Here is a 19,074-nt window from a genome sequence, read left to right as displayed (position 1 = left end):
TCAACGACGTGAAGGACATGAGTTTGAGTAGGCTCCAGTGTAGGCAAGCCTGGTGTGCTGCAGTCCATGGGGTCACAAAGAATCAGACACAACTGAGTGACTAAACTGAATTGAAATGCAGAAATTCTTTCTAGAACATTCTGACAACTGACCAACCACCTCTGTTTGAATTTTTTCAGGAATATCAGAGCTTTTTCAAAGGAGTGTAGGACATCTCCCATTATCACAAAGCTTAGTATTTCAAATGAAACCAAACCAGCATTACTGTAGATTTCTACCCATTAGAGCCAGTTCTGCCCTTCAGAATAATACTAAATTACTGTAATATCTTTCCATGTTTCACGTTCAGCTTTTCAAATATTTAAAGCTAATGATCAGTCTAGAAGTCCCCTTTGGTCTTCTTGATAAATACAGGTAGAATATTACAAAGTACTTGCAAATAGCACATACAAATTATATTCAGCTAATATTTAGTTGAAAAAAAGGTTTATCAAGTCCCAAATATTGTGCTAGGTTTCGGGAATACAAAAAAAAAAAAAAAGAGAGAGACTAATACTTGACTTGGAGGAGCTGATAATAATAGTGGGGGAAGAATGCATATACAGAGGTAACTTCGACCTAACAGCAAGTGCTAAAAGAGTCAGGAACAATAACAGTTGCATACCAGCTCAGAGGACAAGGAAGTGATCTGGGTGAAGGATACTGAGAATACACCAGCAGGCATTTGCCATAGCCACAAATTCAGATCGAAATTCCTGAGTTGAAAATTCTACATAAAATACAAACTGTGATTGATGGTTCTTAGTAATCATATTAACTCTGTGTATTTAACTTTACATTAAAAACATTTATTTAGCACTCAAGTAAATGGTAAAAGAAAATTAAGACATGGTAACTTCTTTACAACATATACAAATATGATTCCCATAGGATTTTGGATTTAAATGTTTAATACATTTAGTCAATAATGATCAATAATTAACAGTACTTTTTGTTTCTGTAGTTCTTGATACCAGATCATTTTTTTTTAAATGGGAAAATAGGGAATTCCAAAAAATGTGAGAATACTTATTTGTCTCAAGCATATTTATTTTGTACACCACATGGTCATTTTCGATTTCGTGCTTACAAAAGGAGATTGCCTTTCTACACATGACTGTTCACAGCCATGGAACATCCCTCCTTCTAAAGCAGTATACATTACAGCAGGTGATCAGGACAAAAATAGAGGGGAACTACCCCAGAATCACCTGGAGAGTTTTTCCAAGCTGTACTTCACCACTACCACAACTACAGAAAACCAGCGCTTCAGAGGTGTGCTACAGACCTAATAACAAGATTGAAAGCAAGGGTTTGGCTGCAGCTGAATTTAGAAGCTATTGTCCTACAAGGGCTGCTAAAAAGGATCTTTTAAAAAAGAAAGACTAATAGGTCAACACACAGGGCTTCTGAGATACCTATGTCTATAGAGGTTTAGGTTCCCTGCTGGACCCGTAGCAAGCAAGAAACCAAAGGAGGAAATCGTTTCCACCACGTCTAGGCATAAGCTGTGCACTTGCAATTGCTTACCTCCAATGTTCTGAATTATTATGGTGCTCGCCACCATCACCTATAAAAGAATAAATGTATTCAGAAGATGAAAGGGGAAACAATATAAAAGGATTGGTATTTTATTAAAATTCAATAACTATTACTTGAAAACAGATGCAGAAATTGAGTGAAGAGAAACTGAAAAGAACACACTCTGCCAGCTATTTGTAATATATAAAACTAATAATCATCACATAAAAAGCCTTTCTTTAATAGTTCCATGGTTACTATAAAGCACACTTTTGTAAGTTTCCTTGGCAGCCATTTTTAAAACAGTTAAAAGTGTTAAAAAGCTAGGGAATCAATGGTTATCAAAGTACCAAAGAATTGAAGTTGAATTTATTTGGTCTCATTTTTTTTAATTTGGTCTTTTTTTTTTTTTTAATTGGTTATATCACATTGCTTTGCTAGGCATACTGAAACAGCTTGAGGTGTGTTGTGCCAATGCTGTATTGTATAAAGGGAAATATAATCTTCAGAGTGTATCAGCTTGGCAAACACCAAGCCTTGAACATGGGAGCCTTGTTGCAGGGATAAATTAATTCTAGAGCAGAAAACTCTAGAGCCCACATATCTGAAAACCGAAGCATTTTAAACTCAGTAACACACAGTGGGCTGAGTATAAGACAATAGGAGGTAGTGAAGACCTTAATACATTGGAGAATTTCTCCTCTTTCAAAATGTGGCAGCTGTTATACAGCTCTGGCCAGTTGCTGACATGTGAGAATGTGAATCCAATGTAGCTAGATCTTCTGATTGTTCAAGGAAAGTCAGAAACGGAATTCTTTCAAAATGTCATAACTCTTAGTTGGCAATCAGCTAAAAATAAAAAAAAGATTTGAGCCAAACAAAATATGCCTGAGCCTTGCTAACTTGTGATCTTTGATGAGATTCCTGGGAAATACAAGATGGCACTTTATCCATTCTTGGTCATCAGATGTACTCAGAAGAAATGATTAAATATTCTGCTTCCACTTGGGCCTTTCAATCACTTAAATCTTGGTGAATCTATACTTCCAATGTATGTCTGGAGCTGACTAGCTATCTAAGATCATTCAGTCGTGCATGGACTGGAAAGAGATCACCCTTCTTCTCCTAGGAATTCCATTTGCCTTCCTGATGTTCAAGCTGGTTTTAGAAAAGGCAGAGGAACCAGAGATCAAATTGCCAACATCCCCTGGATCATGGAAAAAGCAAGAGAGTTCCAGAAAAACATCTATTTCTGCTTTATTGACTATGCCAAAGCCTTTGACTGTGTGGATCACAATAAACTGTGGAAAATTCTGAAAGAGATGGGAATACCAGACCACTTGATCTGCCTCTTGAGAAATTTGAATGCAGGTCAGGAAGCAACAGTTAGAACTGGACATGGAACAATAGACTGGTTCCAAATAGGAAAAGGAGTTCGTCAAGGCTGTATATTGTCACCCTGCTTATTTAACTTATATGCAGAGTACATCATGAGAAATCCTGGACTGGAAGAAACACAAACTGGAATCAAGATTGCCAGGAGAAATATTAATAACCTCAGATATGCAGATGACACCACCCTTATGGCAGAAAGTGAAGAGGAACTCAAAAGCCTCTTGATGAAAGTAAAAGTGGAGAGTGAAAAAGTTGGCTTAAAGCTCAACGTTCAGAAAACGAAGATCATGGCATCCGGTCCCACCACTTCATGGGAAATAGATGGGGAAACAGTGGAAACAGTGTCAGACTTTATTTTTCTGGGCTCCAAAATCACTACAGATGGTGACTGCAGCCATGAAATTAAAAGACGCTTAGATAGCATATTCAAAAGCAGAGATATTACTTTGCCAACAAAGGTTCGTCTAGTCAAGGCTATGGTTTTTCCTGTGGTCATGTATGGATGTGAGAGTTGGACTGTGAAGAAGGCTGAGCACCGAAGAATTGATGCTTTTGTACTGTGGTGTTGGAGAAGACTCTTGAGAGTCCCTTGGACTGCAAGGAGACCCAACCAGTCCATTCTGAAGGACATCAGCCCTGGGATTTCTTTGGAAGGAATGATGCTAAAGCTGAAACTCCAGTACTTTGGCCACCTCATGCGAAGAGTTGACTCCTTGGAAAAGACTCTGATGCTGGGAGGGATTGGGGGCAGGAGGAAAAGGGGACGACAGAGAATGAGATGGCTGGATGGCATCACTGACTCGATGTACGTGAGTCTGAGTGAACTCCGGGAGTTGGTGATGGACAGCAAGGCCTGGCATGCTGCGATTCATGGGGTCGCAAAGAGTCGGACACGACTGAGCGACTGATCTGATCTGATCCTGGGAACAAACTAAGTCATCAAGACATGGAGGTCTTGGAAAGCAGGGCTAATGATAGAAACATCTGGGAAGATGTCTTTGAAGATATGATAATTATCATTCTAATATTTTCCAGAAAAACCTTTACATGCCATCCCATTTAAAAATTAGTTCCAAAATGTCACAGTTATTTGTGAAAAGACTTTTGTGAAATTTCTGTACACCGTCTTTCATATGCAATTAATATCTGTTGTCAGTCACACACGAAATTTGGATTTTTCTATGAATATACTGCAAAAAGCAATAATATCAATGCGTTGATGAGTATTTTCCCATTTTCTGGCTCAGTTGAAGCATTTTTGATCTAGAAAGTCAATATACCTACCCATCTACCTGTCTTTCTCATGCCTGGTGCAGTGCATGGCCACATGGTATTTGCTCAATAAATGTTTGCCAAGCACATAAACCATGTATAGACAATTAAAACAGTTTTCCTAAAAGGTTCAAATCACTTCAAAAATATTTAACTTCAGAATAATGTGACCCTATCATATGTTATATCTATACTCATGTAACATCTGGGAAGAAGGAAATAGGAAAGTTTCAACCCAACTCTGGAAGTTGAGAGAAAATATTAAACAAACAAATAGCTCTTCATTTATAGTATTCTCTGTCTGTGTATCTGCCTACTAAAAACTGTGTGCATATACCAAGATGATAATGCAGCTACTCTAGAGTGTAGGAAAAGGGGACTCTCAATAATCCATGTTCTTCTTGTAGACTCTGCTGCTATCCAAGGAACAAAGGAAATACTAATGTGAAATAACAGTGATGATGCTCAGTCATGTTCATAGATTGTATTAAATTAATTAGTTTTCTTATATAAATAATATTTTCTTCTTCTCCCTTGATTAAACTGGATGCAGGAAATTGATCTTAATTATAACAAACATCCTGATCTTCAAGAAAAATTGTTACCAAGGATGATTAACAAAAATCTTTACCCTCAAAAGTGACACAGTCTCCATTTAGTTCAAATTTCAGGCTATAAGGATCCAAACCATGAGACTATATAACATGATTTAAATATTCTCTTTTGTACTTTAAATACAAAGTTAATTTGAATGCAAATACACATCTCCCGCCCCTCATTACATAGCTGTATCTTTTTCCTCTCAGACTTAATTCTTAAAGGTTAGTTCAGCCAACAACAAAATAGCATCCTTTTAAATTAAAAACAAACAAAAAACACAAACAACAGATTTACAAAATGCAAAGAAAAAGCTCTGTTTGGAATAAACATATAAATGGGTTTTAGAAGTATGATAGCTCTTCAGAAACAAAAATAATTATTAAAACACTAACAATAATATTTAACTCCAGATTATCTGTGGAAGAAGACAGGTAATTAGTTTAACTAAACTAGTTTAGCATGCCTACCACAAATGAATGCCCCATAAATACTGTTGTTATTCCTCTTATTCTGGGGAGGAAAAGTAATAGATTTTGAGTCTGGAGTCCTATGGTTCCATACTGGCTTGAGTAATTATAGACAAATAGGCCCTTTCCCTTCTCTGGGCCTTAATTTCCTCACTTATAAATGAAGGATCATCTTTTAGCACTATTCAGCTCTTAAATGACATGATCTTCTAATTATCAATTTTATAAACATGCTATAAGGTTAATTCCATGCATCTGTCTTGTTCAGTCTTCATGAGAATTCAAATATAATCTAATCAACATTAATCACAAAATGTTAAAACAGGCCATTGTATTGATTTAAAATTATAAGTCACTGCTCCCCTTCATTAGAATAAAAAACACTAAAAAATTTAAGTGTTGAATTATATTTATCAATGCATTTTTAGGAAGGTCATAGAGATTTCTTCTTTCTCTTCCTGCTCCCATCATTCCTTTTCTTCACTTTAGTTTCCTTTTATTCCCTTAATTTCTTCCTCCTATATATACTTGTCTTTTCTAACTGGAAATGGAAGGGAAAAACTGCCTTTCAGGATTTTGAATACAGCAAGGAGAAAAAAAATTACCTTTCCAGGTAATCCAAATGCAAAGAGTCCAAGATCCTCATAAGATGTCACAGCTGTTGAGAGAAATCATAATTGTTATTTTTACACAATTCTGTCTGTGTACCAAGTCTTACATGGAAGAAAGCTATTCCACTGCTACCTACAGCTATTCGATGTGCTGTGTGCTAAGCTTAGTCACTCAGAAATGTTCAACTCTTTGCGACCCCACGGACTGTAGCCCGCCATGGGGATTCTCCAGGGAAGAATACCACGGTAGGTTGCCCTGCCCTCCTCCAGGGGATCTTCCCAACCCAGGGATCGAACCCAGGTGTCCTGCACTGCAAGTGGATTCTTTACGTCAGAGCCACTAGGGAAGCCCAGCTATTCGACAATCACATTAAATTTAAAGCTGAAGTACTGACTTGGGGGAAAGTTGAAAACTTATGATCCATAAAGACAATGTCCTCTTATAGAGTTTAGCAATTCCTAAGGTTGTCTAACTACCCAGGTTGCAATAATTCAAATAATAATTACTCAAAAACAATCCACTTCTCACTAAACAGTACTCACAGACTACATTGTCCAATATTAATTTTCATTGACAACAGTTTCTAAAAACTGTCTATGTAAATAAATCTTACTAAAGTATAAAAGCTAAATCATACTTTCAGAGACATTCACTTTTACAGGCTACCTAGGATATAATATATCCAGATGGAAACAATACCTTCATCCTGCGATAAGGGAATATATTTTCTTTCTCATCATAGAGTATGAAATTACATTTTCATTCCACATGTTCTAGAAGTGTGATCACAGAAAAGATGAAAATTAAAAGGCTCATAAAAGAACCAAATTTGTCCTTAAATGGGAGTTTCATGTTAAAATTAATGATACCATAGGTAAAAATAAGAGAATTAAAAATGTTTATATAATCCTAAATCAAAGCTATGGTTTTTCCAGTAGTCATGTATGGATGTGAGGTGGACCATCAAGAAGGCTGAGTGCCAAAAATTGATGCTTCCGAATTGCAGTGCTGGAGAAGACTCTAGAGAGTCCCTTGGACTGCAAGGAGATCAAACCAGTGAATCCCAAAGGAAATCAACCCTGAATATTCATTGGAAGGACTGAAGCTGAAGCTCCAATACTTTGGCCACCTGATGCAAAGAGCCGACTTATTGGAAAAGACCCTGATGCTGAGACAGATTGAGGGCAAGAGAAGAAGCGAGTGGCAGAGGATGAGATGATTGGATAGCATCGCTAACTCAATGCACATGAATGTGAGCAAACTCTGTGATATAGTGACGGACAGGGAAGCCTGGCGCGCTACGGTTAGTTCTTGGGGTTGAGGGAGTCAGACACAACTTACCGGCTGAACAACAACAAAGTCTGAGAAGTCCTTAACTTTTCAGTGCTTATGCCAAAAAAAGGCAGGTTAGTAGATACTAAGACTTAATAATAACATCACACATTTCCTATTGAATCAAAGATATGGATCATCATTTCTTAAATCAAGTTTTTAACATTCCTCTCAAGATATACATGGGTTTCTTTAAGCTATCACTATATTAACAAAAAACTGTATACTTTCATCTTTTAGCATTGTTTAGCTCTTAAGTGACATGATCTTCTAATTATCAGTTTTTTAAACATGCTATAAGGTGAACAAAGTTCATCAAGTATGCAAACATAAGCATTTTGAAAACCATATGTGGTCTTTTCATGTTATAACTACAAAGTTAGAAAGAACACAGTGAAATGCTTAAAAAAATAAGTTTTACTTAAGAACAAAAATTTTTTTAACATTTTAAAATTATAATCTATTATCAGGGTTGATCAAAGAATTTAGAACTTTTTGCATGACATACTTATTTTTAATTTTTTATTTAATATTTTAATTTTTTTTAGCTGGGTCATGTGGCATAAAGGATCTTAGCTCCCTGACCAGGGATCAAAGCTGTGCCCCCTGCATTGGGAGCATGGAGTATTAAGCACTGGACCGCAGGGGAAGTCCCAGACACAGCTATTTTTTAAAATGTATTTACACACTGCTCAACAGTGGGCAAGGACAATTTAATTTGGAATTTGGAATATATAATTTAATTACAAGTAGGAACCTTCATGCTTTAACAGTGAAAGATTTCCTAGAATAATTTCCTAGAATAATCCTAGAGGGGCAGACTGTAGACATATTTTAAACATAAAAATTTTTTAAAAAGTTAAAAAACTGAGATCTGGAATTTTTTCCTCTACTTGAAATGCCCAAATTCTATTTTTCCAAATACATATGTTCTAAAGTGAATGTCATCACAAAAATTATTAATTATTTCAACCAATAAATCTTTACAAGTTTGTTTCAAAGTTCCTAAACATAATTAAGTAATAATGTTATTTATAGGGACACAATTTTTTATATTTAACATTCCAAAGGATTGGTTTTATATATTCAACCAGAACAAGCTCTAAATATTAGTTCTGATTTGACATTGGGAAGGGAATTTTGTTACATACTATGTGTATGTGAACCAAGTCTTCAGAAGGTCTCTGATTTGTCACTATGAAGCATGAGATTAAAGGAACATCAGTGTTCATTTTCAGCATCCCTCTTTCATATTAGAGTTGAAAGTGTTGTTTAAAGAAAAACTTTCCTTCCAAGGGCTTAAAGCAAGGAGGCTTTCAGTGTTATGCATGGAAATATATCACATAACTTGCTTTAAAAATTACCTATTTTGCACTAGTTTCTTTGTCAGGGAGCAAGTTATCAAGATAATAATCTTCAAAAAATGTAGCTAGGATTTGTTTCACTTTTAAATAGGAGAAAACAAGTATGGCAAGAATACTGAAGCAGGTTGTCATTTGCTACTCCAGGGGATCTTCTCAACTCAGGGATAGAACCCACTTCTCTTTGCATCTATTGCATTAGCAGGTGGCTTCTTTACCACTGCACCACTTAGAGAGCCCCATAAATTGTATATTAGTAAATATGAAAAGCAAGTAACTTTTCATGAGAAGAAAAGGAGGAGAGGATGGGAGGTATGGAGAGAGTAATATGGAAACATCCATTACCATATGTAAAATAGATAGCCAGTGGGAATTTGCTGTATGACTCAGGAAACTCAAACGGGGGCTGGATAACAACCTAGGCGGGTGGGATGGGGCGGGAGGTGGGAGGGATGTTCAAGTGGAAGGGGACATGGGTAAACCTATGGCTGATTCACATTGATGTTTGGTAGAAACCAGTGCAATACAGTAAAGCAATTATCTTTCTATTAAAAATAAATAAATAAAATTTTTTAAAGCAAGTAACTTTGCTTTAGGCAAAAATAATACTGAAATAATCCCCAAAGAATTGATATTTCAATTACCTAAATTTAAATAAATTAAACACTTAACACTTAGTCTTAATCTTTAAATTAGAACATTACTCCAGAAAATATAACCACACTAACAGCTTAATGAAGATACTGTAACTGCAACTTCAGACAACAGTGGCATACATCTTAGCAACCTCAAATTAATTCTCTATTATTTTCTAGTTTTTTAAAAAATCTCTAAATATAGCAGAGCCCCAAATTCAGAGTGAAAAAAGGTTTAGACTTTTAAATGGAGACTGACTATTATGTTCAAATCCTAATTCTATTTTTCAAGTCAGCAGATCTGACTAGTCATTCAGTTCCGTAACTGTCATCTTACTTCTTTTATGTTGCAAAAATCAGAAGTACTTTTCCATGTTTGAGACATCATGAGTATGAATAATGGCTTCTGGCCTAATATTGAGGCATTGCTAAAATAAAATATGTACATAGTCAGCCAAATGCTTTATCTCCACATATTTACTTTTTAACGGTTTTTTGGATCATTTTGACACATAAACCAAAACAATTGTGAAATACTTTTAAAATTCTTTTCTATCATTTGGACAATTATGTGTAAATTGGAACTGACTTCAGAATGTAATCTCAAAAACGAACCTTGAAAACATTTATAATATTTGACCCCTGGGAGTGTGCATCTTAGGAAATAAGGCTAATATCAGAGAAATCACTGTATGCAAAAATACTCATTACGTATGAGCATGCATACATGTATACAAATGTAACTCATTATGCATTATTACATTGAAAACAAAGAATACCTAAATGCTCAATGATGGTAAACTGGTTAAGTAAATTATGGTAGGTATATCTAGTAGAATAATATGTAGCCATTAAAAGCTATGTTTAGAATAAAATGAAAAATGTCAATATTAAGTGAAAAACAAAAGGTTTTATCAAATATGATCTATAAAGCAAAATATACGATCAGTGTTGTAATACCTTATTTATAATGTTAAAAATGCTTTGAGAGCTATCAAAACAAGATATGGTAATGACCAGTCACACTAATAGCAAATTCTTACAGAAGAGGAATAACATTAATTATGAAAATTATGAAATTAATTCAGCCTTTTACAGGAATTCAAACAAGCAATACTTGGCACAATCCTCTCTAAATAAATAACTGAAAGCAGTTACTAGCAATCTATTTTAGGAAATTAGTTTTTTATATTAAAGAAATCAATGCTATGTCTTTGAGGGGGCAGAAAGGCTGTAAATCTGAATCAAGTAAATTGGGGAAAATTTTCTTCTTTAATGTACCATCAAGGCACACTTTAGTGCTATTTTGGCTAGACCGAGAGTTTGGCCTCCACAGGAATCATTTGGAAAGCTGCTTCCCATGTAGCAGTGGAATATTTCCAGCTAGTTACTCCAGTGTTCTGTCTGCTTTGCATTTTTTCCTCAATGAAATAGGACAATTAATAAACTCTGGTTACAGTACAAAGCCCAAGTTTCAGCAGCAGCAATATTATCTTTGGAACTGGAGTGAGGGACGTGAGTTATTCAAATACAGTTCAACCCTCAGAAAACAGGCCATTTGGAATGCACTCTTATTTTGAAATTCTTTTCTTTCTTGTGCTTTCCTTCATTTTCCTCTTGTCTTTTTTCTCCTTAATAGTGTCACACAGGCCATTCATTTATTGAATATCCCCTATGCAACTGTGCCACCACTTCTGATCTTTCTTAATGTGTACTTAAATGTCAGTTTACCAACTAAATGTGGCATGATTTTAGAGCACTTGTAGTAAAAGAAAATAGAATGCGAGAGTACAAAGAACATACTCCTTTCAGTGTCACAGAAGTGAGATACCTGCAGGCATAGAGAAAGTTCTAGGGTCCCAACATACCACATGGTTCTTCAGTGAACTGGATTTACATGGTTATATCCTATAAATGCTATTCATTGGTTTTCCAACTTTAGACTCAACTTATTCATAAAACATTAATGACTTAAGATAGATTATAAAACAGAAAGTAAATATTGTCAACCTTGACAATATCAGAGTACAGTAGAAGGACGACGGGAAATAGACAACAGGGGAAAGCAAGCACAGTATATATACAAGTATATATATATGCAACGTAGCAGAGTAAAACACCATCTAAGAAACAAAAACAAAACTTTAAATGTATTGTTTAGAGTCACAAATAATCAGAAAAAGAATTATTGAATATAAACTAACAACAATTAGAAGAAGGACTAGTGTACTCAAGCTAAATCCTCACCTTACATAACGAGGTGTCAACAAATAATATCTTAAATCAATAAATAACAGTAGAAGAATATGATTTACACTTAGAGAGGTAACTCCCCAAGAGAAGTCAAAGCAAAACTCTAAATGCTGTGAACTCTGGAAAATGGATCTAGAGGTGGGGAAGAATGGGCAGGAAAGTGTTCCAAGTCCTCCTGCATAAGTGCACACACACATATACACACGGCATGTACATCCACATGTGTGTGACTGTTATTACCTTGATAAAATTAAAAGAGGAGGTTCATTTAAAAACATGTTTAATCCTGCAAAGACTTATACCCATCCTTCCCTGCAGCCCACTAACAAAAGTTCAGTTCTGCTACAGGAAACATTCTGCCATCAAGTAAGACAATACAAAGGGGTCATGACAAAAGCAGAGTACACATACAGTCTAGCTCAGGTTTTCTCATCCTGCCCTGCTGATACGTTGGACCTGGATAAGTGTTTGCAGAGGGGGCTGTTGTGTGCACTGCGGCAGGTTTAGTAGCGTCCCTGGCCTCACGAGATGCCAGCAGCACCTCACCCTGCCCACCAATTCTCGGCCTTGAAAACCAGAAATGTCTTTGTGCTTAGTTGTTCAGTCATGTCTGATTCTTTGCGACCCCATGGACTGTAGCCCACCAGGTTCCTCTGTCCATGGGGATTCTCCAGGCTAGAATACTAGAGTGGTTTGCCATGCCCTTCTCCAGGGGATCTTCCCAACCCAGGGATCAAACCCAGGTCTCCTGCCTTGCATGCGGATTCTTTACTGTGTGAGCCACCAGGGTCTTTAGACACTGCCACATGCCCCTGGGGGAGAAAAATCTAGGCAAGATGAGTACTTACCAGAAGAAAGGATGAGACAAGACCACCATTCACTGAAAATGGAGTCCCATAATCAGCCCACTTAATTAATTGTGGGAATACTGAACTATGCTCATTAATCCCAAGAAAAAGATACAAAATTATAAATAGTGTGGGCAGCTATCATACCAAACAATAAATAAATACTATGAGCACTGAGATAGGAAATAGGAATCTACTGTCTTTCAATCAGTTTCAGTTTCATTTGCTCTCACAATGAGAGCATCTCAGTGCTGAATGGGACCCTAAAGAGATCCAAAGCCTTCACACAGTACCCAGACTAATGTGGGGGAAAAATAAAAGGCTCTCAGCTTTATTGAGAAATGGTATCTTGGTGTCCAACATGTAAATTTGTACACTTTATTTTATAAACTATACAATAAATTTTCAAAGATACTTCTGACATACGTAATTTCTGCCTGTGTGTTAAATTTGGAACTTTTAAAATAGAATCCCTCTGTAGCTCTAATCCATCCATCCATCATCACCCACATACCCAGCTTTTATTAAACACCCTCTGTTTGGTAGATGCTGAGGAAACAATGGCTAATGCTTTCAATACACACTAAAATTTCCAGGAACATAATTACTATGTTTGGTTTTGTTTGGAACTTTGCCAAAAACTGTTTCCCATTTAGAAAAATCATATCACTAACAGCGTTTATTTTGTTTTTGCCTCTCCTTTACTTTGCTATACGGCATTATATTAATTTTAAGTACTGTATTGGTTTCCTATGGCTGCGTAACAAAGTATCACAAATTTGGTGACTTAAAAGAGCAGAAATTTATTCTCTCGTAATTCTGGAGGTCAGAAGGCCAGAATCAGTCTCACTGGGTCAGCATCAAGGTAGCAGCAAGGCTACAGTTTCTGTAGAGGCCCTAGAGGAAGTCTATTCCTTGCCTCTTCCAGCTTCCAGTGACAGCTGGCCTGACTTGATTTGTGGCCAGATCACTCCCATCTCTGCCTCTGTGGTCATAATTGCCTTCTCCGCTGCTGTCTGAGCTCTCTCTCTGTGACCAGGTAACTGCACTGAGTCCACAGAATAGTCGCCCTCGCAAAGTCCCTTTTTTGCCATCAGTGGTAACATTCACAGGGATTAGAATCTGGATATGTTTTGGGGGCACCTTTACTTAGCGATGGACATTAGTTTGAGTAGGCTCCGGGAGTTAGTGATGGACAGGGAAGCCTGGCATGCTGCAGTCCATGGGGTCGCAAGGAGTCGGACACGACTGAGCAACTGAACCGAACTGAACTAACTTAGCCCACCACAAGTAGGTTATAATACCTATAGGAATTCACTTTAGGTAATAAAAGAAGCATTTTGAATTTTTTTTTTAAAAAAGAGGGTGCTGTGATGGATTTCAAATCACCACTCTACCATGTTTCATTAAAAAAAGAATGGGGAGGGCAAGGGGGTCATTTTACTCTTTATTTCCTCATTATTGCTAAAAAATAAAATCCTCGTAAAAGAATTGTAACCGTTAGAAAGAAGAAGATAGGGGACTATGTTCTCTTTCTCAGTGGGCTCTCAGAAGGATCAAAATTCTCTTTGGAAACAACAATTGGTGAATCCTAGTATCTACTTTGACTCTTTTCCAGCCACCTCAGTGACTTCTCACGGCCTCAGCAAAAGCTCCAAATTCCTTAAGATCTGACACTTGTCTATTTATTCAGTTTCATTTTCTTCTTTGTGTCTTATGCATAAATAATAGTGAACTAGTTTTAGTATGGTGGGTAAAATATTCAGTATGTACCTTTGTATGTGCGGGAATATTCTCTCTTGCCTTGTCTATTGGTCAAATTCCTTTTTAGCTCGGTCCTCCCAATACTGGCCGACCCTCACCACCCCCCTCACCCCCCACTGAGACAAAGCAAAACATTCTCTCCTCCGAGCTATCATTATACCTTGCTCATATTTAAATGATCACACTACATTATAAATCATTTGCTTATGTATGTCTCCCCTTCTAGATTATGAGCTTTTTTAAGGGAAGGAAGGAAGTCATTTATCTCTGTAATCCTCACAGATAAATGAGTATAGGATGAATGAATGAGCCTCTATCCTGGGCTTCACTTCTAGGACTGGTCCATCTAATTTTACTTCAGAGTGCACATATCCAAAACTGAACTCATTTTTATTTTGAACTAGCATCTCCTGCTGTGTTCTTATGACCATTAATGACACTATCATTAATCCAGTGGCCTGTGTCAGAAATCTGGGAGATATCCTCAGACAGGCCCTCCTCCACATTCAGTCTAACTTCGCCAAGTTTCTTAACTTGCTTTTTTTCCCCTTTTATTCTCTTTGTTAATACCTTGCTTCAATCTTCCACTATTTGATTCTTAGACTTCTGTAACAGCCAGGTCTGACTGCTAATCTACTGCTAATCTAACAGGTACTGTTAGTACAAATCAGAGCTAGACAGACAAATGAGAAAGGCACTCCCTTCAGGAAGAAGAAAAAGAAAATGATTTCCATCCTGAACAAAATCCTGAAGGCAAGCATGACCTGGAAAGCTGACTGCGCCTTTGTAAAAAGAACTACTTCAACCTGCAGGGAGCTCTCAGACCTGCTGTTTGGCTGTTGTCCTGGGAATTCCCTCCACTTCTCCCCTGTGCTGTGTGTGTAAGTTGCTCAGTCGTGTCCAACTCTTTGCAACCCCATGGACTGCAGCCCACCAGGTTCCTCGGTTCATGGGATTCTCCAAGCAAGAATACTGGAGTGGGTCACCATTCCCTTCTCCGAGGGATCTTCCCAACCCAGGGATTGAACAGGCGGGTTCTTTACTGTCTGAGCCACCAAGGAGCCTCTCCCTTGTGCTGGATCCCTAATTTTTTTGGTACCACCTAATTGTGGTAAGCTGAGCACTGAATTGATGCTTTTGAACTGTGGTGTTAGAGAGGACTCCTGAGAGTCCTTTGGACAGCAAGGAGATCCAACCAGGGAATCCTAAAGGAAATCAGTCCTGAATATTCATTGGAAGGACTGACACTGAAGCTGAAACTCCAATACTTTGGCCACCTGATGCAAAGAACTGACGCATTGGAAAAGACCCTGATGCTGGGAAAGATTGAAGGCAGGAGGAAAGGTGACATGGTTGAGAGGATGAGATGGTTGGATGGCATCACCAACCTAATAGACATGAGTTTGAGCAGGCTCTGGAAGTTGGTGATGGACAGGGAAGCCTGGCATGCCGCAGTCCATGGGGTTTCAAAGAGTTGGACACAAGGGAGTGACTGAACTGAACTGAACTTTTTGGTAAGTGGCATCCTCCATTGCTCATTACATAAGAGTGTATAGGAGATAATTTTTTGAGTCTTTTATGTCATTATTCTACCTGTAAAAAATAGTTTGGCAGGATGTAGCATTCTATACTGAGATCATTTTCCTCAAGAATTCTGAAGGTATTGCTCTATAGTCTTATTTATAGTTCTTCCTGGGAAGTCTTTTGTCATTATAGATTTCGACTCTTTGCATGAGAATTGTTTGTTTCTCCTCTCTGAAGCTTTCAGTATAGTCTCTTTATAACTGTATTCTAATTTTTCATAAAGATACATCTTGATATGAATTCTTTTATAATTATTACACTGGTTACCAGGAAAAATTCTCTCAATCTGGAAACTAATTTCTTTCAGTTACAAACTTTGCTTGTATTGTTTTGTTGATAATTTTCTATCATCTAATTTTTCTGTTTTCATGGAATTCTTATTATTTGCATGCTGAACCTCCTGGACCGATCCTCTCATTTTCTTATATTTTTTCTCCCATTTTCAAGCTCCTTGTCTTTTTATTTCCCCTCAGGAAATTTCCTTAACTCTTTTCAACCCAGCTACTAAATTAATTTTAAATTTCATTTCTAACATCTGGGACTCTTATACTCTTACTATATGTTTGAAATAATTTCTTGTCCTTATTTCAATGATGTAATATCTTCTTTTGGTTCTCTGAAGCTATTAAATATAGTTTTTAAAGTTTTCATCTGGTCTGTGAATTATCTCTGTTTCCTCTTTCCCTCTGAGTTTGTTTAAGTTTTTTAAAAACAGATTTTATTTTCACAGCAGTTTTAGGTTCAGAGCAAAATTGAGCGGAAAGTATAGTTTTCACATTCTATCCCCACACATGCACAGCCCCACTCACTATCAAAACCCCCCACCAGAGGGGTGTATTTGTCACATCAGTGAATCTACACTGACACATCATTATCACCACAAATCCATAGACTAGAGTTCCTCCTTGGTGCTGCACATTCTATGGTTTTGATAAATGAATAATGACGTGTATTTACCAGTATAGTATCATACAGAACAGTCTCAACTACCTTAAATTGCATCTATGCTTCCATCTAGTCATTCCTCCTTCCTTCTTAAGCCCTGGAAACTACTGATCTTCTCATTGTCTCCATAGTTTTGTCCTTCCTAGAGTGTCATATAGTTGGAACCATACAGAATGCAGCCTTTTTACACTGGCTTTTTCAGTTAGCAAGATGCCTTTATAAGATTCCTCCATGTCTTTCAAGGCTTGACAGTTCATTTCTCTGAAGTGCTGTTAATATATTCTATTAACTGAATGGACCACAGTTTATCCATTCACTCACTGAAGGGCATCTTCGTTGCTTCTAAATTCTAACAATTATAAATAAAGCTGCTATAAACATCCATGCTCATAAATTTTCAACTCATGTAGGTAAATACTAATACAAATGTTGGATTGATGGTTAGCCTCTATACCTTTTCATCACGGTCTTCACACTTGTTTTGTCAGTATTTTACTTTCACAATTATAGGACAGATACTTCCTCACATTTGGAAATTGCATTTGGAGTATGAGAAGAAGAGTCCAGAATAATTCTAAGGTCTTTGGCCTGAGCAACTAGAAGGAAGATTTATCATTTACTTAGATAGGAAAACAGTGGAAAGTGTAGACTGGTAGTATAAAGAGGCAAATTTGACATTAGCATATTAAATATCCAAGTGGCAATATCATGGAGGAAGTTGGATATGAGTCTGAAATTCAAGGGAAGAGATCCAGGCTAGGGGTATCAATTTTAGGGCTGGCTGTAATGAGCCCAAGAGTGTAAAAGAAACGAGATCAGGGGAACAGTACCAGGGATACTCCAATGTTTAGAAGACAGGGAGATAAAAAGGATTTAGCAGAGGAAAAGCATATTCTGTGAAACAGGAAGGAAACCAGGAGAGTGTGAATAAGCGTTTTACAGAGGAAGGTGTGACCAACTGTGTTCAGTGGTGCTGACCAGTCAACTAAGATGAAGACAGAACTGACCACTGGATCAGCAATGTGGAAGATGCTGGCCCAATAATTTCTGTGTAGTAATGGGGAAAGGCTGACTGAAGAATGTTCAAGAGAGAATAAGAGGAAGGGGAGGTATCTGGTATAGATAACTATTTTCACAAGAGCTTTACTACGACAGTGTGCATGTGTGCTAAGTTGCTTTAGTTGTGTCTGACTTTTCACGGCCCTGTGGACTGGGGCCCTCCAGGCTCCTCTGTCCATGGGATTCTCCAGGCAAACATACTAGAGTGGGTTGCCATGAATTCTTCGAGGGGATCATCTTCCTGACCCAGGGATTGAATTTGAGTCTCTTGCACTGGCAGGCAGGTTCTTTACCACTAGCGCCACCTGATAATCATCCCCTATGAAGGCATGGAGCATAGTGAATGCATGCAGCGTCATTTTTTAAGTGGAAGAAATTATGATCTATTTGTAAACTCATAGAAAGAAAAGTACAAAGATGATGAAAAAGAAGAGAGAAGGGAGAAAGTGGCTGAATACTGTAGGTGAGAGCAGACGGGGTCACAGCAGAAGTGGAGGGGCTAGCCTCAGACAGGAACACAGAGAGTTCATCCAAAGTAAGAGAATATAAGGTACAGGTGAAGACAGGTGGGTGGAAGTGGTAGTAAGAGCTTATAAAGTTCTTTTACGATGGTTTCTGTTTCATCAGTGAAAAAGAAAGTGAAGCTATCAGCTAAGAATGAAATCAAGGAGAATGTGTTGAAGGTCTGAGAGAAAGAAGACATCTCCTAGACAGCACAGTAAGCAAATGAATGAACTGAAGAAGTTAATAAGGATTAGATGATAGCATCACAGATCCACTAGACACTGAATTACAGTGACATTAATCTGCATGGCTTTATGTTCTTCTTCAGGAATAGTCAACTGCACAGGTGCATGTGTGAGGTAGGCTGTTACATTTAACTATGATTGGAGTTTTGCCAGGAAAGTAGCATGGTGAAAGGGAGGAGCAAGGGTATGATTGTAACAAGAAACTTCAACTGGATGCAGAGAAGAAATATGGACAAGAGAGTGAAGGAGAGAGCAAAAAGTAGTATATCAATGACCTCAAATCCAGGTGGGGGGCGAAGAATTGCCAGAGTTGGAGTACTTGAGGGAATGAATTTTTAACAAATTAAAAAGATGGTAGTTTTTGGAGGGTGGATTCTTGAAAATGAGATTTTGGAGGGGATGAAATTTTGGTAAAGACAAGATCAATAGTATGACCAGGGAAATAAGTAGCTGAGGTAGGAAGAGAATATAATCATTAGAAGACAAAAAATTACAGAAATGAAAGTGTTAGACTATCTATATGGGTACTGAAATCGTCCAGTACCCATCCAGATGGGGTGATACTGATGAAACTGAAAGGAAAGCAGAAGCTAAAATGTTCACAAAATGACAGAACATGGCTGAGGAGTCTGTATATG

At 37.4% G+C, this 19,074-nt stretch overlaps 1 protein-coding gene across 3 annotated transcripts in view; it reads right to left on the bottom strand.

Moving 5' to 3' along the window:
• SLC38A6 (solute carrier family 38 member 6) overlaps positions 1 to 19,074 on the bottom strand; it is a 69,998-nt gene that overhangs the window by 43,977 nt on the left and 6,947 nt on the right. For 2 of the 3 annotated variants that reach the window (XM_002691023.7, XM_005212068.5), the window contains 2 exons: positions 5,900 to 5,952; positions 1,570 to 1,609 (listed from right to left, as the gene is read on the bottom strand). In XM_002691023.7, the coding sequence (XP_002691069.2) occupies positions 1,570 to 1,609; positions 5,900 to 5,952 (93 nt within the window). The remainder of the gene's footprint in view (positions 1 to 1,569; positions 1,610 to 5,899; positions 5,953 to 19,074) is intronic. The other variant, XM_010809544.4, reaches the window with a different exon arrangement.

This window comes from Bos taurus, chromosome 10, assembly GCF_002263795.3.
Source record: "Bos taurus isolate L1 Dominette 01449 registration number 42190680 breed Hereford chromosome 10, ARS-UCD2.0, whole genome shotgun sequence".
Classification (NCBI taxonomy): Eukaryota; Metazoa; Chordata; class Mammalia; order Artiodactyla; family Bovidae; genus Bos; species Bos taurus.
The sequence above is the reverse complement of the archived record's forward strand: the minus strand, read 5'-3'. Positions and strand labels throughout refer to the sequence as shown.